Source organism: Crocuta crocuta, unplaced genomic scaffold, assembly GCF_008692635.1.
Source record: "Crocuta crocuta isolate KB4526 unplaced genomic scaffold, BGI_CrCroc_1.0 scaffold17, whole genome shotgun sequence".
Taxonomy (NCBI): domain Eukaryota; kingdom Metazoa; phylum Chordata; class Mammalia; order Carnivora; family Hyaenidae; genus Crocuta; species Crocuta crocuta.
Genome location: NW_027532041.1, coordinates 5,160,651 through 5,183,369, shown reverse-complemented (window position 1 = coordinate 5,183,369; position 22,719 = coordinate 5,160,651). Strand labels below are relative to the sequence as shown.

At 36.6% G+C, this 22,719-nt stretch overlaps 1 protein-coding gene across 1 annotated transcript in view; it reads left to right on the top strand.

Annotated features, from left to right (window-relative positions):
- Positions 1-5,966: 5,966 nt before the first annotated feature.
- CCDC141 (coiled-coil domain containing 141) overlaps positions 5,967-22,719 on the top strand; it is a 193,212-nt gene continuing 176,459 nt past the window's right edge. The window contains exons 1-2 of the mRNA XM_077776352.1: positions 5,967-6,068; positions 8,670-8,792. Of these exons, the coding sequence (XP_077632478.1) occupies positions 5,967-6,068; positions 8,670-8,792 (225 nt within the window). The remainder of the gene's footprint in view (positions 6,069-8,669; positions 8,793-22,719) is intronic.

Below are 22,719 nucleotides of genomic sequence, written 5' to 3'. Positions count from 1 at the left end.
TTTAAACATAACCTAATCATCCCCAGCTGCCTGGAATGTTCTTCCCTGAGATATCTGCATGTCTTGCCCTTTTTAATTTAATTCTGGTCTCTAACCAAATCTCATCTATTAGCGATACCTTTCCTGACTCCTTCCTAAAATAGTACCCCTCTTCTCCTGTTCACTCTTTACCTTGCCTTATTTTTTTTCTTAACATTTATTACATCTTAACATAATTATATATGTACTTCTTGTTCCCTATTTGATTATGTCTTTTCCACCAGAAGACAACTCCATTAGCGAATAAACTTTGTTTTGTATATTGCTGTGTGCCTGGCATCTAGAATAGTGTCTGACACTTAGTAGGTATTTAACCATACTCACTGAATAAACAAGTGAATACACGCATAGAATAATAAGCTGATGACTAGGATGGAGGCTGTTTTAAGAGGAAAGAGCAACTTCCATTTACTTATGGCTGGCAATTAAGTGAGAATGCTTGTAATCTAAAATAAATGAGAGATACCAGGAGAGGTATTAAATAATATAAAGGATGACTTAGGAAAATTTTTGGCTAAAGTGAATGATAAAGATGAATTCTGGAAATGATGAATCACTGAAATGCTTTTACCATCTGATTATGGTAAAATAATTTTCTCCCTGATAATACATATTTTGTGTCTTTCTAATATGTTTAATCAATTTGGATTGCTGAGCATGTGTTTTAATTCAAATTTATTTCAATTTTTTGGCAGTTACTAAATTTAGGATATCCCTTAACAGATATTGTTGTTCATCTTAGAAATAATCATATATGTTTGTGGCACCTGGATGGCTCAGTTAGTTAAGCATCCGACTTTGGCTCAGGTCATGATCTCATGGTTCATGGATTCAAACCCCACATCGGGCTCTGTGCTGCCAGCCAGCTCAGAGCCTGGAGGCTGTTTCATATTCTGTGTCTCCCTCTCTCTCTGACCCTCCCCTGCTTACACTGTCTCTTGTCTCTCTCTCAGAAATAAATACAACATTAAAAAAAATTTTTTAAGAAATAATCATATATGTCTATCAGAATACCACCTAGGTACCAGACATTGTTTTAAGTGTTTTACAAATATTATCCTATTTTATCTGCCTTCAAAACATATATGATGTAGGTGTTCCCATCGTCTCCAATTTGCAGTGAGGAAATAGGCGCAACGGGAGATTGAGGCAGTGGGACTTCAGAACCCATGCTCCTAACCCATTGCCTTTGCTATATTGGGTGAATTGTTTTGTTGTTGTTGTTGTTTTGTGGCCACTGTCAGTTTATTATTCCTATTACTCTCTATATTCTAATAGAAATACCTTGAAAGTATCACCTGATTTCTCTGGCAAATTCTAAATATGTGATTTAATGTACTTAAACTGCTACTAGTTGTTCCCCTAGCTTTTATCATAGAAAATAGGAATATATAGGCAGGTATTTCAACTTTGAAAAGGAGTTGGTAATTCATCTTGGTCTTAAGTGGATAGAAGAAGGGAAGAAGGGGATGGTACTCCTGCATAGAACAACTGAATTATAATAATGGTATATGTTGTCGGGCCAGTAGGAGGGGCCAAACATACATAGCTTTGAAACCCAGACAGAAAATCTTGGACAAGAGGTGGTGGGTATCAGTAAATCAGTGTGTGTGTATGATTTATAAAGTCAGGAAACTGTCTTCCAGCCTTATTATGTGGATTAAATAGAATAAAGAATATGAAGCACTTGTCCCAGTTCATACCATATAGTTAACTGTCACTAAATAGTAGCTATTATTATTACTGCTAACAATAATAGTAGCAGGGAAAGTTTTGTCTTGAATTTTTAAACTGGATAAATAGACTCATTCTGTTTTATTTATGTCAGGTCTATCTAATTTGTCTTTATAAAGTTTATTGATAGTATTAATTAAGACAAACACCAGGAATTCTCGGTGAAGAATGAGCAGATCTCACATATAGTCCAGCAAAGAAAATATGTTAAAAAAAATTTTTTTTAAATAGTTTATTGTCAAGTTGGTTTCCGTATAACACCCAGTGCTCATACCCACAAGTGGCCTATTTTATTTTTTAAAAAAATTTATTGTTTGTTTATTTTTGAGAGAGAGACAGAGTGCAAATGGGGGAGGGGCAGATAGAGAGGGACACAGAATCTGAAGCAGACTCCAGGCTCTGAGCTGTCAGCACAGAGCCCAATGTAGGCCTCAAACTCATGAACCACGAGATCATGACCTGAGCTGAAGTCAGATGCTTAACTGACTGAACACCCAGGCACCCCAGAAAATATATTTTCATGATATGTATAGACAGAACTAAAAAATAATCAAGTTTTCAACTCCTAGCTACCTATATAGCCACTAGCCACCTATATTTTATTAAATTTGTGATATATGCCACCATAGTAAACAATGTGATGTTTCCTAAAGAAATTAAAAATAGAATTACAATATGATACAGCATTTCCATTCCTGGGTATACATTCAAAAGAATTGAAAGCAGGATTGCAAAGAGATAATGTATACACCCATATTCATAATATAGAAGCAACACAAGTGTCCACAGATCGATGAATGAACACAAAATGTGGTGTACATACATATACACACATACATACACACAAACACACATACACAGGAATATGATTCAACCTTAAAAAGGAATGAAATTCTGACAGATGCTGCAACATGGATGAACCTCGAAGATGTTATGCTAAATGTAATAAACTGGTCACAAAAAGACAAATACTGTATGATTCCACTCTGTGAAGTATTAAGAATAGTCAAAATCATAGAGACAGAAAACAAAATGGTTGTTGCCAGGGGACTGGGAGAGGAGGGAATGGAGAATTATTGCTTAATGGGTACAGATTTTCAGTTTTACACGATTAAAATAGTTACGGAGATAGGTAGGTGTAATGGTTGCACAACATAGTGAATGTATTTAATATCCCTGAACTGAACACTTAAAGATAGTTAAGATGGTAAATTTCATGTTATGTGTATTTTACTATAATAAAAAAAATTGGGGGAAAAAAGTGCTATTTGCAACTCTACAGAATCCAGTTATAGCTTTTTGATATACCCCATGGAAGCTGCTTCACTACAATTCAACTGGTATAAACACAGGCGTTTCCCAGAGGGATAAACAGAGAAGGCATAATAACCCCTGCAAGATTCTCTGTAAACTTCAAAGGATATGAGAATGCCTGTAAAGGTTTATATTTTGTTTTGGTTGTGTGTGTGTGTGTGTGTGTGTGTGTGTGTGTGTATGTGTGTGTGTGTGTGTGTTTGGTGATGATAGGGGAGGTAGAGTATAAACAAACTATCTCAAAAAGGTTTTTTAAAAAAATCTAATTATAGTGTACCAGTTTTTTTAGTACAATATATTTTATACCCACTGTCCTCCAAACTGTTTCCAGTGTTATTAGTGTAAATTATAATTAAATATCATGCAGGATAATGAAACAGGCCAAGGTTCAAAATGAGCTAGATGTGGATGGACCTTCTGTAGGGGGAAGGACGTCAAAAAGGAAGAAAAGAGAAAGCAAGGGACAGGGAGAAAAAAGTGGTTAAAACCTTCTAAAGGTTTTAAAGTCAAGAATTTGAATTCAAAAATATTAGTCAAAAATCACTTAAATTCATGCATGTAGTTTGCATTATTGTTTATGTCTCCTGACATAGAAAACAATTTCTGTATGAAACACCCCAGGCCTGTTTCATCTAATTAACAAAGAAAGGTCATCTATACATAAAAAGGCAAAGGCACTACCTTTGCTGCTGAAGAGCCGGATTAATCTTTTAACGAAGTCTTAAATATTTCTAATTCCCTTTGCCCTTAAACCTTGGAATTAATCAGATTTGAAGCCATGTTTTCTGTCCTCTTCATCTCCCTTCTCCTTTTCCCTGGGTGTGGACCTGCAGTGCCACACATTCCAGCCTGCCCTCCACACCCTTTACGCGATCATCCATCTAAAGTGGGACTTTATGGACATAACCATTCTTTTCTGAGCCGTAGTCTTTGCAGCCTGCTGACAAAAGGTCTCTTTGCCTCCTGGGAGTCTAGACGCAACTATGACACACTGAGTTTCTAACAGTAAGATTAACTTGGAGTAAAAGTGCGCTGCGTATTTTGGGTGCAGGTCACTGTTTGCTCTTCTGGTTGACGATGTACACAATGATTTAAGCAATGCTCCTTTGAGCATTTTAATTTAGGGTGGGGATATTATGTGATACAGTTGTCACTTCTTGGTTTTTCTTGAGGGCAATTAGTGGAAAACTGGTTTTTCTCCGTTTGTTTTGGTTTGTTTGGACCATTTGCTATAGTGGAAGGAGCCTGCCTTTGACACTGAAGCTAACTCAACAAAGAGGTCGGGTTGGTTCTCCATCTCTGCCATAAAATGGAATCATTTATGACATTGTCTACATCGTGGCATCTCTTGGTAGCTACTCTCCCAAGCTTGCTCCAGCTGCACCCTTCGTAGTGTCAAATAAAGTTTGTGTATCCCAGCACCTGGGATCCAAGAGTGGTTTCCATCTTGCTGGCCAGCAGGCAGATGCTGAGACTAGAGACCTGGGTCATGGATACATAATTCCAGAGCAGCCATGTTCTGGGAAACAAAAATAATTGCTTAACACCAAAGTATATGTGAAATACTTCTCCCCCCTTTGACTCAAGAATATTATCGTGAACCTTAGCAAAACAAAGCAATGGTGCTGACTCAGTCTTCTCAACTTTAGCTGAACCTGAGCATGCTTTTGAAATGAGCTAAGGGTTTTTAACCAGTGAGTAGACTCCATTTCACTCTGTTTATTGCTGTATCCTCCATTCTGGTTTCGTTCCAGAGATTTCCAATGGCTCTAGTGGCTTCGGAGTCAGTATCTCTGATGTATTCGCCTCCGACCTCTGACCTAAACTTCAGTGTTATTTTCAGCTGTTCTTTGACAGGGAATCCAACAGCTGCTGTTTAATACCACAGACAACTTGTGACACACGCTGGGTTTCTAGCAATAGGATTAATCTGCTGATCTTAGCTCTGATTTGAAGCTGCATAGGTGGAGAGAGAATGACAACCAACCGTGAGAGTATATTGTTATTCTTTTTTTAAAAAATTGAAGTAAAACATACAGTGTTAACCTTTAATTAAACAAAAAACATTTTCATGTTGTAATTAAAAGGTGATAGCAAGAAATATTACTCCCAGATAGTTGTGATAATTGAATTTGAAAATGCTGCTCAGTGGAGTACAGTAGTCACAGAGAAATCCTGAACTGGTAGATATCTATTGATAACTGCTCATTGAAATATTTAAAAAATGCCCCTAAGAAATATGAAGCTCTGAGAAAATGTGACCATGCTGCATAAACTTCATTTGACAAAAGGCAGTAAGTTTTAGAAAAGCAAATTAATCTAAAATTACAAGCAATTCTGTGGCTTAATCCCAAAACAAATACCAGAACTTATTTTTAAAATACACTTTTGGGGGTTTTCTTTGGATAAGGAAGGCTTAAAAATCTTAAAAAGATTAATATCCAGGTCCATGACTGGATATTATGGCTAGATTCAAAGTCCCCTAGAACTATATAGATTCAATGGCAAAACTAATTTGAGTTGTCAGAATGCGATTTTTTTTTCTGTTTGCTATTAAACATCAGCTGATAGGCAGAGAGTTTAGAAAATGCCCTCCCCATTTAAGATAATGGCAAAAATAACAGGCACTTAGTGTTACCATTCTAGGGGTGTGGCGATTCTTTCCCATTCTCTCTCTCTCTCTCTCCCTCTCTTGATAAACTCAATGGGGTTGTCTATTTTTAACCTCCTGTTCTTTCCTTTTGGCAGAGTAATCAGTGCGAGCTGAGCTCTTTCCCTGAATGAATCCAAGTAACCCCAGTGATTGCCTTCTGAAATGACCAGCAGACACACTTCTGTCCAGAGGCTGTCCAGAGTATAAATTCTGGTTCTGAAGTACCATGTCCAGCCGAGGAAGTCCTGCTGTGGAGTTTTCTACGACGACAGTCAGTTCAGTAGCTGTTCAGGCTGGGGATTCCAAAATCGTGATAGCTGTCATAAAGGTAAGGTAACAACTTTCTTTTTTCTCCGTGACTGTTGGCTTTTTGCTATGTGTTGATAATCCTAGAGAACATTCCACACAGTCGGCAGCACACAGCATATAGAAAATGACACAGCATGTACATCTTCCTGCTTTCTTAGATTGGCAACTAAGAGAAACAAACCTCTACTAAGTCTCAGCTACTTACTAGAGTTTCTCTTTCAGTTAGTAGGGAAACATCTACGGGCAAGCTTAATTAAAACAAAATCAGAAAACTCTACTATGTACTTTCAGTTTGATTTTGAAAAGCAAGGTACTCATGACTACAGGTTCATGATTACCAGGCTGAAGAGTCAAGTGGACCAGTAAAATGTCTGTGATTTTTTTGAGAGTGGATATGATGGAGGAGGGAAGAGGTCGGTTCTAGTAGATAGGGAGTGGCACTGTTTGAGCATGATGGAGGGCAGGGAACACCTAAGAAGAGGTTCTGATATGTGCCCTCCACAGCACTGGTTTTGACATGGTAAAGCCACTAGTAAATTCTTAAAAACTGGGGGGAAGTGAAGACCCTGCCAGGGAAGGTACAAAGGGCATGTGTCAACTTTGCCCTTAACAGCAGGAGGTGAAAGCCATTTGAGGCTTAAGGCTATTGCATATTTTATGTCAAAAATTTGCTGATTGCAAAGATGGCCACATGCCTTTAGGTTGAAGAAGACATCCATGATTTTTATTTCCTATGAAAATGTCCTGTAAAAACCTCTGAAGCATTATGCTTGGATTTAGACAGTTCACTACCTCAGGAATTCAGTGTTTAATGAAGGAAACCAGGCAAACAAGCGGGTGCTCGCCAACAAGTTACTTTCAGGACCTCACCAGCCTGAGTTGAATGATTTTTCTGGCCTCTGTTAGAAAAGCGAACTGAGGCCTGTTTAATTTAATGTAATTGCTGCAAATTTTATATTAATATGAAAATTTGTAACAGGAAAGCAGCACTTGATACTGAGCAAAACAATTCACTACAGAAGCACTGAATGTAAAGTGTTCCTACTGACATTATTCCTAGTGCTCTTGAGACCTGGCCCCCACATGAGCAGCACCTCTGCTGACTACTTTTCCCTCAAGTCCTTTCAAAGGCAATAGGTAAACATGGAAAGAAGCTTGGGGCAGAAGTCGCAAACACTGATAATTTACATGTTATTTTATGATGCTTTGAGTAACTATAAATTTCAGCAGTGAGGGAAGAGAGACAAACTCATTGTTTTAAAAAAGTTAACTTTTCTTTCCCTCAAATAGGGAACATTTCTTAGAGCAGGAAGAGGAATCATGTGTATGGAATAAACTATATAGGAGAATCAGAGGTCAGTTGATGGTGCAGGGAAAAAAAAAACCCTAAAATTACACTGGAAATACTTGTTTTAACTGGACTGTGTTTCTCTGAATGTTCCCTCTGACTACCCTCCACAACTTCTTTAGCTCACGGGTACCAGATATCAAATAAATCTCAAACTATTCAAAGTAGAAAGTCCATCTTAAAGAAATAGAAGTGTCTATGTCTCATGTGAATCAGTTTGCTTCCAAACTGTCTTAGGCATTAATGCTCTGGACAAGCCATACATTTTTTTTTTTTCATTTCTCTTCGGCAATTTGCTTATGCACATGCCTGTTAGTAGTTCCTCTTGCTTCTTAGAAAAGCAGTTCCTCAGGAAATGCAGTGGTGAATTACATTTTGGAGCAGGGAAAGTGTCCTAAGTGTGGAAAACAAGCTAGCTGCATTCATATGGCTATTGTCAGACGCCTCTAATTTTATTGACATTTTCATACACATGTTATTGATTACTTAACAACAAAAATTGGAAAATGTTATGTTTTTACTTCACTATAAGATAAAAGTCTGTTGCTTCATCTGCTGGTTATTCTCCCCAGTTGAATGAGCAGGATCAAGGTAAAGATGCTAATCAGCCTAAATTGCATTTACAAAATCTTTCCTGTTTGGTGAAGTTTGCATCCTACTTGCTCAGGTGCAATTTCACTACTTTTATGGAATTAAGTTTTGTGAGAGAATATAAAATTGTGTCACATATTCTGTAATTTTGTAATATTCAATAACACATAATCCACTGCACGTGTTCTTCATTTGGGAATTTTTAATTTAAATACAATATGCCAAGAGAAAAGAATTTACCCTAAAAATAAAAAAAGACAGTGCATGGATTTATATTAAACTGTTAGATTTCAGGGCGTCTGGGTAGCTCAGTCAGTTAAGCATCCAACTTTGGCTCAGGTCATGATCTCTCAGTTCACGAATTCGAGCCCCATGCCCGGGCTCTGTGCCGACAGATCAGAGCCTGGAGCCTGCTTCAGATTCTGTGTCTCCCTCTCTCTGCCCTACCCCTGCCTGCGCTCTGTCTCTCGCTGTCTTTCAAAAATGAATAAACATTAAAAAAATTTAAACCTGTTAGATTTCAATTTAAATAAGGCCTATCTCTATGGAAAGAATAAAGTGTTCACAGTATAACTGAAACTAAAAAAGAAAGAAAGAAAAAAGAAAAGAAAAGAAGAAAAAAGAGAAAGGTGAAGGAACAAGAGGAACTGAAAGTGCATTTCATTTCATTTTTATTTTTAGTGTGGCAAATGGGTGCAACTGCAGTTGGCCGAATCACAGCCCAATCTTCTAGAAATTGGTAGCAGTCAAGATGAGACCAAAAAGCTTCTTCATGATCATGAACTTCTTTTGGCCAAGCTCAAGGTAAGATATTAAAATATGAAGCAGGTACAAAATTAAAAAGAAATAAAAAGCTATTTCTTAAACTTCCTTTTGATTTCTCTGACATCACTGGCCTATGACCATTTTAATATAGTGCCATATAGATAATGGAAAAACTCTATAGTTATTTATGAACAAATACCAGCATTGGAGAGAAGTAACAAGATTTTTAAAAACCGTTCCCAAATGTGATAGATAATATGGGGTGATACTCTTTCACTGTGGAGAAATAACTAACTTTTTTCCTGGCTGTCTCAGTACAAAAAAAATTCCATCATTTTTCCATTTCATTCATTATACTGTCAAATCACAACAACAGATCCAAACTTTTTATTGTTAATGATACCTGCTGGCAAGAATAATATAGAAGCTTATTTTGCCTCTGTTGAACTATTGAAAATATGATTTTGTATTTAATATTAAGAGTTCTTAAAACCAAATAATAATTTTAGTAAAATTAGAGTTATTATTCCATATATATATTTTGTGGCTATTTAGTTTAGAATCTAAAAATAAAATTAGCTTGAGATTGTCAGATAAGGTATCTTTCAGGGCCAGCTACATAATTTGTGGAGCTCAGTGCAAAATAAAAAGGTGGGCCTCCTGTTCAAAAAGCAAGAAAATGCTTTTTCTTGACCTGTCACATTGTATTTGATCTACTATTTAATGTCTAGCTCCTTCTGGCATGGGATACATGTTGGGCGAGTGCACGGCCTCAGAGGCTCTGGGCCCCCGCCACGGCTCAGTGCACAGGGTGTGGGCCTGATCTCAGCCTTTCCCAATTGTGCCCTGACCCCATCAGGCAGATGGCAGAGGTCACTGAGCCCTGACCCCACCAGGCAGATGGCAGAGGTCACTGAGCATGGGTGGGGGAGCAGACAGGATAGGAAAGAGACTTTCCCTAGGAGGCAGAACCCCATGTGAGATAAGGCGCCAGTCTTCTAGCACTTCCTCTGTTGTCCCAGTGAACTTTACTTAAAAAACATACATTTGGAAATCAAATTATTAAGAATTTAAAGACAGTGACAGGTAGAGTTGAGTGACTTTAAATCCCAAGTGGTGTCCCCTTCTAAAAAGAGCCCTGATGCAGCCAGCCCTGTGAGTAATAGCCCTTGTAGGTAAATGAGTATCTTCACTAAGATCAAAGAGATTTGATTACGCAGCCTTCAATGACTCTGTGTTTTTAGTACTTTAATATTACTGGCTTCTTTGAGCATGTAGGCTGGATTTTATACTTGCTTCCTAGATTTAGAAATAGGTATAAACTGCCTCTGATATATACAGACAGTGGTTTCCTGATTGGATAGTAATTGGGTATATCAGACTGGAAAGTTGAAGAAAGAATTAGTACTGAAGGAGCATGCCATTAGAATCCAGAATTTGTTCTCCTATTTAGACAGCTCCTTGCTCTGGGCTCTGGGCTGTCCTTCAAAGTAGAAATCCCTGGCCACCAGGAAGTCCTTTGTATATAAGAGAAGAACACATTATCATGTGAAAGAGCATTGAGCCAGGAATCAAAAGATCTATGTTTTAGCACTAATTATACCACTAACTAGTATAATTCAGCAAAAAATTCAGTCTTGCTGCTGCTACACAAAAAAACCAGAATCCCATGAATTGTGGAAACCCATACTTCTTCGAAATTCCTGCTCATTCCCAGCAGTTGACTTCTCATGGTCTCCTGTGTCCCCAGCCCCTCCTTATACACCTGCCAACTGTTTCTGCTGAAGTTAACTTGGACTTGAAACTACATCCCTTCCCCAGTTCCCATGAACAATTCATGCCAGCCAGCATTTCCTATTCTATTAATAAAGTGTGCGTGGTGGGGAAGCTCATGGAATTCTGGGCCTTTTAGGCTCCTCTCTTTTTTCCCAACCCTATTCCTGTCAAGGCCCACACAACTCCAGGGAGAATTCTGTCTTAGGCAAAGAAGTTCAGCTTCACAGCAGCGATGCTCAAAATTTCACACCAAAATCCTTTTAGGAACTCTGCTGGAAAAGGGCTACTCATTTCACAGGTTCCATCCTCAGAAGGTGATTGTGGTTCTAGATTTTAAAGTTTTGTTGTCCTTTAATGCCAGTCTTCTGACTACGGACTAGCCTTCTGGACATCAGGCTTTTTAACTGTAAAATGAAAGGAGAGGATATAGAACAAAGCTTCATATCCATTGTGGATCTTAACATCAGTGCCATGGGATCATGGAGCCATTCTCCCTCTTTGCATGTGATCTTAGATAGAAAGGCCTTTGGCTTCACATAGGCTTCATTTTCACGATGACTTCTATATATTCGTCTCCCATACTCTCCCCGACCCCATCGATCACTATCAACTCAGCCACCCACCCTCAAAGAAATTTTAAGTAATAGCATCATCCTCCAATATTGGAGGATTGATTAAAAAAAAAGAAATCAAGGAGTCTGAAGTCTGTTTCAGATTTGCTGACAAAAAGACTTTTTAAAATAACAAAAAGGTAAATTCCATATTACAAATGTATAGATCACAATTTTAATCAATTTATTAGCTATCAGGCTGTCAGTATAGGCACAACTTAACCTGTAGCACAAATTTTTTGGATCCAAGTTAGTTTTAATATGAGCTTTTGAATGATAAGAACATTAGTAGTTCAATAAGCCAATAATATTTAATATTTAATGTTCATTCCAGTTTTTTTCCTCTGCACAGCGCTCTGCAATTTGTTCTAATTATAAAGAAGAATGCTCTGTAAAGGAGGTTGAGAGGGTATAAGCTTCAGCGCTGAGTTTACTCTGACTTGGGCATAGCAGTTAGCCTCTCTGGTCTCAGCTTCTTCATTTGAAAAATGCTGATAAAAGCAGTTATCCTCAAACGCCTAAAAAGAAAATGTTGGGAGACAAATGCAATGATATATGGATAATAATAATAATTCTTCTGTTAGTAATTAATATGTCAGAGTAATTTGGATATTTAAGTTGATAGAAAAGCAATTTTCTGCCTCCATTGAATATTATCTCAAACCCTAATAATTTAGACTAAAGGGAGAATTTCTGGAAACAGAACTTTTATGAGTTTTTCTAATGTTGGTAATGTTTATACCCTGAAGATATTTTCCTTGCAGCAGTATAGTACTTAGTTCCAATGGAATGTCCAGAGAAAAAAATATTTCCCTATTTTCAGTGTTGAAAATATAATCATGTGGAAAAAACATTAACTCCCAAAAGGCATCTAGATTCCCAAACCATACTCACATTATTTCTAATGAGAAAGAAGAAATTTGGGAAAGGGGAGAGAGACTTAAGTCTGGTAAAGATTTGCCTATGGTTACTCTTCACATTACAATTCTAAGTGGTTCCAGGAGGAAAGAGGAACCGGATACCTTAGAGATACTGCTGAGAATGTTCTTCTCCTCAGCCTCTGTCTTTCAACTAACTACATTGCTACTGTCCAAAGGAATTATACAAACCAAAAAAACTTCCGGCCACTGGCTCGTGTATTTGTACATATACAATATTAGCATTCAATGAAGAATGACCCTTTGGAGTATAAAATACTAAATTTCACCTCTGATTTGATTCATAAAAGTATTGGTTCCCAGATTATGACTAAATTCCTCATACAGTGAAAATTCATTTTTGTCCTATTTCCATTTACTTAGCTAGAAATGAATGAATGAGAGACAAAGTATATTAGTAGTAAAGCTAAAAGTCTTATTAAAACTTGCCTTAAATACAGAATAGCATGATTTTTTCTGCTTTGTAAAACTTGAATATTTACTAAGAATATAGTATTTAATTTTTTTATTGTGATAAGATATATATAACACAAAATTTGCAATTTCAACCATTTCTAAGTGTTTATTTTCATGGAATGAATTACATTCATAGTGGTGTACAACCATCACCACTATTTCCCAATCTTTTCCTTCACCCCAAACTATGCACCTGTTAAGCAATGACCCCAAACCCTCCCTTCTCTGGTAACTGCAAATCTACTTTGTGCCTCTACACATTTGCCTAGTTTAGGTACTTCATATAAATGGAATCAGATAATATTTGTCCTTTGTGTTGTGCTTTATTTCACTTAGCATATAATGTTTTCAAGGTTCATCCATTTGGTAGCATTTATCAGAACTTCATTCCTTTTTATGAATGAATAATACTTTTGTCATATAAATATGACACATTTTATTTATCCATTCATGTATTTATGGACACTTGGGTTGTTAACACTTTCGCACTATTATGAATAATTCTACAGTGAGCATTGGCACACAAGTATATGAGTACCTGTTTTCAGTCATTTTGGGTGTATTTAACTTTTTGTAGAAATACCAAAATGTTTTTCTTAGCAGCTGCATTATACTGCATTTCCACCAGTGCCATACAAGTGTTCCAATTACTCTACATTCTTCCCCCAAATTGCTATTTTCTGTGTTTTTGATTATAGCCATTCTGAAGTGGTTTTGATTTATATTTCCCTAATGACTAATGATGCTAAGCCTCTTCATGTGTTTACTAGACAATACATATCTTCTTTGGAGAACTGTCTTTTCATGCCTTTTGCCCATTTTTTAGTGAGGTTGTTTGGTTTTTTTGTTGTTGAGTTGTATGAGTTATTTATATATTTTCAATATTAATCCCTTGTTAGATGTAGGATTTGCAAATATTCTTTCTCATTCTATGGGTTGTCTTTTCACTTTAATAAGATACATTAAGAATGTATTTTAATAAAATAAATCTATGTGGCTTAATTGTATATATTTACACACTACAGAAAATTTTGTAGCATGTATGTTGAGAATGTGATGGAACCCTTGAGGACAATATTGGAAGAGGAGTAACATATTTTACATTATCTGCACCATAGCAGTGCCATGCTGAAGCCAACCTCAGGGTCTCTAAATGCAGACCCTGACTGCCAATGGGCTACATGTTCTTTATTCTCTCTGCTGCTGCTGCTGACCCGGCTGGGAGCCCCTGTTTGCCAGAGGCAGGACATAGTCTCATCGTCTAGGGTGGTTCAGTGTGTGTCTGTGCCTCAGACCCAAATCTCTTCACAGGCAGGTCCCAATGACTAGATTTTAGGAAGAAAAAGTAAAAGCCAATCAACTCATCTTCTAGTCCTAATAAGAGCAGATATTTTGATTTGTATCTAACTTTGATGTCTATTTTTCAATTGATTTGTAATCTTGAGGGGAGAGAGGTGAGATTAACTTATACATTTGAAATTCCAAAAAAACGTGTTTTAATTTAATTCCAGCATAGTTAATATATAATGCATATAGTGTTCTATTAGTTTCTGGTATACAATATACTGATTCAGCAATTCCATACATTACCAGTGCTCATCAAGATAAGTGTACTCCTAATCCCCTTTACCTATTTCATTCTTTCCCCCACCCAACTCCACTCTGGTAGCCATCTTTTTGTTCTCTATAATTAAGAATCTGCTTTTGGTTTGTCTCTTTTTTATTCCCCTTTGATTGTTTTGTTTCTTAAATTCCACATAGGAGTGAAATCATATGGTATTTGTCTTTCTGTGACTGGCTTATTTCTTTAGCATTACACTCTCTAGCTCCATCTATGTTGTTGCACATGGCAAGATTTCACTCTTTTTTATGGCTGAATAACATTTCATTTTGTATGTATATATGTGTATACATATATATCACATCTTTATCTGTTTAGGGGCACTTGGGCCACTTCCATAATTTAGCTATTGTAAATAAAGCTGCAATAAACATTGGGGTGCATACATCCCTTTGATTAGTGTTTTTGTATTCTTTGGGCAAATACCCAGTTGTGTGATTACTGGATTGTAGTTCTGTTTTTAACTTTTGAGGAAACTCTGTACTGTTTTCCACAGTGGCTGCAGCAGTTTGTATTCCTACCAACAGTTCATGAGTGTTCTTTTTTCTCCATGACTGAAAGGGATCTGTGCTTTAGTGTTCTACACTTGTATAGTACCTGTCGTATTTTTCACTGATCATTTTGAAGAAAATCACTGGGGAACTATTCCTAGGGGAATAGAAACTAGTAGGCCATTTAATTTTTCTTTTGTGCTTTTTAAAATGGAGACCTTTTTCTGTTAAAAAAACAACAACAAAAAAAGCCATCTTACAATTATAAAGCAGTATAACTTCCTAGTGATTTTCCCTACCTCACTTGGCACTTTTCTAGTTTATGGGCTATTTCTTTTCTGAGATGGTCAGCTCCAATGAGTGCTATGGAGGTGTGGAGTGAAATATTATTTGAATAGCATTCTTTAGATTGGAAAGTGCCATGGACAATCTGATAAAATGTTGTTTTTATAAGAGAAGTTGGTTTAAGAGAGGCCAGGGAGTCAATGACAACAGGCTTTTCAGACGTGGAGTTAAAGTACATTAGTATTGTAAATATCACAAATAATTTGTTAGTAGTTGAGGCTAAGCAGCAGTCCAGAGTGTGAGAATACCTAATGGAGTGTTTATGGGAGTTGATTTAGTAGATGAGAAGGAATTCTATAAGTGGAATATTTTCTAGGCACAGAGACTGTAGAGTAAAACATTGGGGGTGGAGGACAGTCTATCTTATCCCTGAGCTTGGTTCAGCAGTCAAGATGGGACTTGACTCCTTGGCAGAAGCTGAAGGGCCTGTGGGAAATATGAGGCACTCACCATATTGCTTTGTGGCTGTGGCACCGAGTGATAAAGAGTTGGCAAGAAAGAGAGGCAATTTCCATGTTTCTGTAGAAAACAGATTATGGCTTGGTTATAGCAAATAATGACAATGTTTTTGTAAACTTTAGAAGGATTTAGTACACAGGTAGATTATGGTAGATTAAAGATGGCCATAAATATATGGCACTTCTCCCTTGAGAACTGGGGTCTATGTCCATTCTCTTAAAACTGAACAGACTCTGAACCTGTTTTGACTCAAAGAATACAGCATAGATAATGCTGTCTCAGTTTCCAGACCCAGTATCAAGACTAGCTACCTTACTTTCTGTAATTTCAAATAGTCGCTCTTGGAACCCTACCAACTTGTGAGGAAGTCAAACACTGCTGTAGAGAGGCCCATCTGGAGAAGCACTGAGGCTCCCAGGAAACATTCTGGCTAAAACCTTGGGTAACAGCCACCGACTTTCTGCTTATCTGAGTGAGCTATCTGAGCCATCTTAGTAGTAGATTGATTCTCAGCCTTGGTTACATTTCACAGCTGAACTATGTGAAGCAAAGACAAATCTTCCCTTCCCAAGTTAAGAATTATGAGCAAAGTAAGCAATTATTTTAGGCCACTGAAATATCCAGTGGCTTGTCACATAGCAAAATATAACTAGAACTGAGGGTAACAGCCAGTGTGGCATCCTAAGGGGATTTTAAAGTCAGGAGTCATGCACAAAAAGGGACAGGAAGAAGAAAGCAAGAGTTTTCACTGGGAGACAGTGGAGAAGTGGAACTAAGATTCTTGAAAATGAAAGTGTGATGGTACTAATGATAAGCAAAAAGAAAATTCTGAAGTTTATGAATGATTTGCTTTTGGAAAATTAAAAGTAGATTTAAAAATGTATCTATTATAATGTTAGTCTATTTGACTAGCATTTTGGTATAATTTCTTGAACAGGAGGAAAAGGTTTGTAGTTATAACTCAGCACACAGGGATATGCACAAAATATTATGGTGTGGAAAGAATGACTAACTGCCAAGGGAATCTTGACAGAGAAAGTGATATTGGCTGTTTTGGAAATGAAGATGAGTTTTACAGACACCATAGGCTAATTTAAAGGACAAACAATAGACTGGGAGAAATATATGCAGTTTATATGAAAGTCTCTTATCATACTGATAAGAGAGACAAATAAACCAATAAAATCAATAAATATACACAATTCACAGAAGAGAGCCAAATCACCAATAAACAATGTAAAAAGGATGTTCAACATCAGTAATAGCCTGAGAAGCAAAATTAAATAATAATAAAAAATAAACCATGATTTGCCTAATAATACCAGTAGAAATTCAAGATATTTATAATATCTNTATCCAGAGAAACTATATAGTCTAATTACTCCTGAGAGAAATAGCTGAAAATGTCAGTAGGTGTAGAATTTACATTTACAGAATGGACTCGTGATTGTTTAAGCAAGCTGGCGACCAGAGTTAATCAGGTCAGTGTTTTGGGGAAGAAAGAGAGAAAAGAGAAAGAAGAAGAAAAAAAGAAAGAGAAAAAGGGAAAAAAAAGAAAAAGAAGGAAAGAAAAAAAAGGAAAAAAAAGGGGGNGTGGAGGTTTTTCTGTTTCGGACTCTCTCCTTTTCCCCTCTCACTCCCTGTAGAGGGTAGAGGGGGATCGCCTCCCACCCTGGAGTCTCCGATCCCGGCCCGATTTTATCTTCCCCGGTTCGCACTCACGTTAGAAGGCTCTCTCAGTGGATTCTGCGTCCTTTGTCTCCCAATCTCTCAGGTTTTGTAAGGTTTCCAATGGCTTCAGATCTTTTCTGTGTGATGTATGGGCGCGAGTGCAAGTACGGAGCTCCTTACTTCTCCGCCATCTTGCCCTCTCTTCTTCAAGATATTTATAATATCTAATGACAGTAAGAATATGAGGAAAAGGTCATTCTACCCTACTATTGGTGAGGATTTGGATTGACACAATCATTTTGGAAACTTGCATTAAAAATGTAATATGCTCACATTGTGTGACTCAGTAACTTCACTTCTCTGAATCTCTCCTTGGAAATAAAAGCACTGGTAAGGGTACAGATATGAAAGTGCTTTTGCTATGATATTGAGCATCTTTCCACATGTTTTTAATGGAATGATTTAATTGGAAACAAAACAATGTCCAACAATAAGGGAATACATTTATAAATTGTTTATGCTTCTTTCATTTTGTAGATGATTATGCTGAGTCCCAGGCTCCTTGTTGTGATACAACATGCTTAACCCAATGTTGGTTGGCTTCGTTAATTGTCACCAAATATATTCCTATTTGAAATCTGGGTCAAAAGTCAGGATCACAACCAGCATGTTTTGAGATATGCTAGTTGGCCTGTGATCGCCAAGCTATTAATTATTTAGAAGACAGTGCTTCTTTAAAATATAAATCTACAGAGGCGCCTGGGTGACTCATTCAGTTAAGCGACCGACTCCGGCTCCGGTCATGATCTCATGGTTTGTGGGTTGGAGCCCCACATCGGGCTCTGTGCTGACAGCTAGCTCAGAGCCTGAAGCCTGCTTCAGATTCTGTGTATCCCTCTCTCTCTGACCCTCCTCTGCTCATGCTGTTTCTCTCTCTCTCCTTCTCTCTCTCTCTCTCTCTCTCAGAAATAAATGAAACATTAAAAAAAATATTTTTTAATATAAATCTACAAACAAAAAATTTTCAGTGAAACTAAAACTCATAGTTTTATTAGTTATCACAAAAAGGGTGTTGGTCTGAGATTTGAACTGACAGGACAAGACTCTTGACAGTTTAAGAAACACAAATAAGGGATGGCAGAGATAAGATGGTAGCACAGGACCCACTCACCCCTACCCTCCATATTCTATACCACTGAGCTAGCTTCAATGTTAGGCTAAAAATATCCCTTTTGCATTCTATATAGATGGCAACAGATCCTTCTGCTCTAAAAAAGGTCCAAGTATATATTGTACTTACCCAAGAATGTATCTTTTCTAAATACAGACTTTGTCTTAGATATATTATAATGTGTAAATGTGTAAATCTCAAGAGTTTTTCAAATGGTGTGGCTATATCATTCTCATGACAAGTTCATAACTATTAGTCATTAGGAGAATAGGGCAAACTTCTGACTCTGTGGTTAGCCCAGTCTTCCAAATTACCCATATCCTCTATCTCTCTCCTACCAGATATTTGAAGTTCAGGGACTTGAATGAGATTAGCATTTTTTTTCTTAAAAAATTGTTTTAACATGGAATACTGGTTCCAGTTCCAGGCAAGATGGAATAAATATGTTCCACCTTATCTTCATTAAGTGCAGCTATAAACCCTGGCAGAATGTATGCTGAGGCTGCTGAAAAGGAAGAGCTAATAGGTAGATTAAGGAAAGAGATCAGAGTTCCAAATACCACTAAATCAGCAGTGTTGTTTTTTTCTCTCTCTAGTATTGCCCTGCTTAGATTCAAAGGCAAGTTGACGTACTGAAGTATGCACAGATGTGCACAGAAAAGGTTCCGGGAAAGTCTTCTGTTTCACATTTAAGCAGTAAAAAGAGGACTTCCACGGATCACACAGAGAGGGAGGAAATGCCCTGCTTTTGTTTTTGCTTTTTGCTTTTCTTTTCTCTCTTCCCCAGCCCAGCCTTAGAGGCAGTCATGATGGAGAAGGTGGAGGCAACCAGGTAGGTGCTAAACCTTTCAGAGAAGGGAAATCCCTCTCTGACCAGAGGAATTATTGTCTAAGAGCTTGCAGTGAATTTGCATTGCTTCTTTTTTTTTTCCTTTCAGGACTTCATTTAGATTCAAATATACGTTTCAGGAAAAGAATTTATAAATTCATCACTTATGTATAACCACCCAGTGCATATTCCAACAAGTGCCCTCCTTAATGCTTATCCACCCATTTAGCCTGTTCCTCCACCCACCTTCCTCCATCACCCCTCTATTCTTTAAGAGTCTCTTATCGTTTGCCTTGCTTTTTTCCTCCCTCTGTTCTCCCCACTGGTTGGTCCTGCAGACACAATAGTGGGAAGCGCACAGTGGAGTGAGGAAACCAAACTCCAGGTTTCAGTGCAGAGGACCAGTAAGGGAGCTTCTGTGTTACAAATTTCACACAGAGTGAGGCCAGTGAAATTAAAAGAAGCAATCTCACCTTCCAACTCCGTAACTCATATTTATATAGATGGCTCTCTGACTTTCTTTTTAAAGCCCAATTACTATGTCTGTAGGCAGGGAAATCTGAAGAACTATGAGCTCTCAAATTGTTTCATATGACACTTTAAAAATTTTTAAGTTTCAACTCAAAACATATCCCAAGCTTTTATATAATTATATTTTGAGAAACTCAAACCATTCAAGGTTATTGCTTATTGCTTTCAGAGAGCCTGAGATTCTTTGGTTCAGTGATCCCATGGACTACTAAACTTGTATTGATGTAGTGGAGGAAAAAAAAAACTTCTCTGCTAGTGTGTTACACTTATTAAAGCAGCAACAGATACACATATATAATTCAAACCACATATGGAAGCCAACATATGTAAATTTAAATTTTCTAATTGCCACATATAAATTTTAGAGCATAAGATACTTCTGATAGAAAAGGATAAATGTGTCAATTCAACATTCTAAGTTTCTACCTTACAAAACTAGAGAGAAGTAAGTGTAAATTTAAACCAAAGCAAGCTGAATAAAGGAAAAATAAAGAGCAGAAATCAATGAAATTGTGATAGGAAAACAATAGAGAAATGAATGGTTCTTTGAAAAAGTCAGTGAAATCAATAAGCCTTTAGCCTAAGAGAGGAAAAAAGAGAGAAGACAAAAATGACCACTGTCCTTACTGTAAACCTCAGACATTAAAAGTATAATATGGGAATACTATGAACATCTCTATGCACATAAATTCAACAGCTTAGATGAAATAAACCAATTATTTGAAGACGATAAATTGCCAAAACTTACCCAATAAGCAAAGTAAAAAAAACGAGTGAAAATAATTTAATAATATGCCTAATTAACCCCCAAAATAAAAAATGTTATCAATTAACATATAATCATTATAAAAATTATTAATAAGCTATTTTATTTTAATCTTTTTTGTATTAAGTCTTTAAAATTCAGTATGTACTTTGTACTTATAACACATCACAATTTGAAGTATCCACATTTCAAATAACTAGTGGATATCATATTGTACAAGGCAGATTTAGAAAATAAAGAAGAATAAACCTGGGAATCAAAATATTTTACTTATTTTTTTAGCTCAATAGAAGTCTGCTTATAACCAAACCAGTATATGTAGGCCTGAAAAGGAAAATTATGAAATGAGATCTTTCACAGAAAAGATATGAAAGAAAACAAGGCCAATTTATTTCCAATAGGAAATTTTTGAAAGCAATTAATAAAGCAGTTATTACACACTGTCATAGGGGAAGTAAGAATATTTTTCCTAGTGCAATATTTAAAAATATGCACGTATTGCATATTTGTGTATGTATTTGGTAACTATTGTAATTGATTTTAGTTGAAAAAGTAATTTTTTTCAAACAGATAAGTTACATAAGCATCTTTTAAAGTTTTGTTTATTTACGTTGAGATAGAGAGAGTGAGCATGCATGTGCATGTTAGGGAAGAGCAGAGAGAGAGGGAGAGAGAGAGATTTCCAAATAGGCACCACGCTCAGCATGGAACCCAAGGGGCTCAATTTGATCAGGACCACGAGATCGTGACCTGAGCTGTTATCAGGAGTTAGTCACTTAACCGACTGAACCACCCATGTGCCCCTACATAATCACTTTGAAACAATGAGAAGAAAACCTTTTATTAATCCAATTTGAAAGGCTGACAGTAGAAGGCAGTAATTAAATTGTGGATTGTTGGTTGTGAGCTCTGGAAGCATTGTTGCATATTTCATTAATAATTTTATATGTAATTAATTTGTTGTTCATAGTTTTTCCATTGCTCAAATATTGCTCAGTGGAGTTCTTATGGTTGTGTTGCTTAATGGTGATAATAATGTGGGAGGCCAAATGCAATTGTGATTCCAAAAATAGCTGAAAGGATTCTGTTAATATGCCTTGGTTAATTTTGCTTAATGTGGGTTAACAAATCATTAAAGATTATATATTTTGTACTTGAGTGATGAATATATAATGCAAAGCAAGAATATCCTTCCATTAGCACATTTGTAAAATTCGGACTAACTTAAAAATTCTTCTTTATACTGCCTAATTCATTTATAAATATCTCACATATGACTAGCTTTCTTTTATGTTTGTAGATGATGACCTAACTTCTGAATAATAGATAAAAGAAGGGATACCAACGTTACTGAAAAAATTTTATATCTAATAACTTTTTTTTCATAATTTGATTTTATTTTTTATTTTTGTTGTGTTCCAGAAGTCTGTAACCTAACCTCATACACTCATAAGGGTTGAACTCTTTGCTGAGGCTTGCACTTGCCTTATGAGCTATACTTCCATTCTTATTCCCTTGTGGTTTTGTACATGTTCTTGAACTCTTATCATGTCTGACCTCCTTATTTCTCTCTCTCTCTCTCTCATCTATCACCTTTTAGACATCTTCACCCATCCCCCTCCACCTCGTTACTGACAACCACCAATCATGAGTTTGTTTCTTTGTTTTGTTTTTAGGTTCTGCATATAAGTGGGATCACACAGCATTTGTCTTCCTCTGTCTGATTTATTTCACTTAGGATAATGCCATTAAACTCTATCCATATTGTTGCAAATGGCAAGATTCCTTCTTTTGTGTGTATTTGGTTGAATAATACTTCATGTGTATATGTACCACAATTTCTTTCTTTATTCATTGATGGACACTTACATTGTTTCCATATCTTGGCTATTGTAAATAGCGCTGCAAAGAACCTAGGGGTGCATATACATTTTTGAGTTCCTGTTTTCATTTTCTTCAGATAAATACCCAGAAGTGAAATTGCTGGATCATATGACAATTCTATTTTAAATGTGTGAGGAACTTCCATACTTTTTCCAAAGTGACTACACCAGTCTACATTCTCACCAAGACTGCACAAAGGTTTCCTTTTTTCCACATCCTTGCCAACTATTTTTATTTCTTGTCTTTTAATAATAGACATTCTAATAGGTGTGAAGTAATATCTCATGATATCTCCTTGGTTTGGATTTGCTTCCCCCCCACCTTTTTTTTTTTTTTTTTTTTTTTTTTTTGCATTTCCCTTCTGATTAAGGACATTGAGCATCCTTATGTACCTATTGGGCTATATACGTTTTTTTT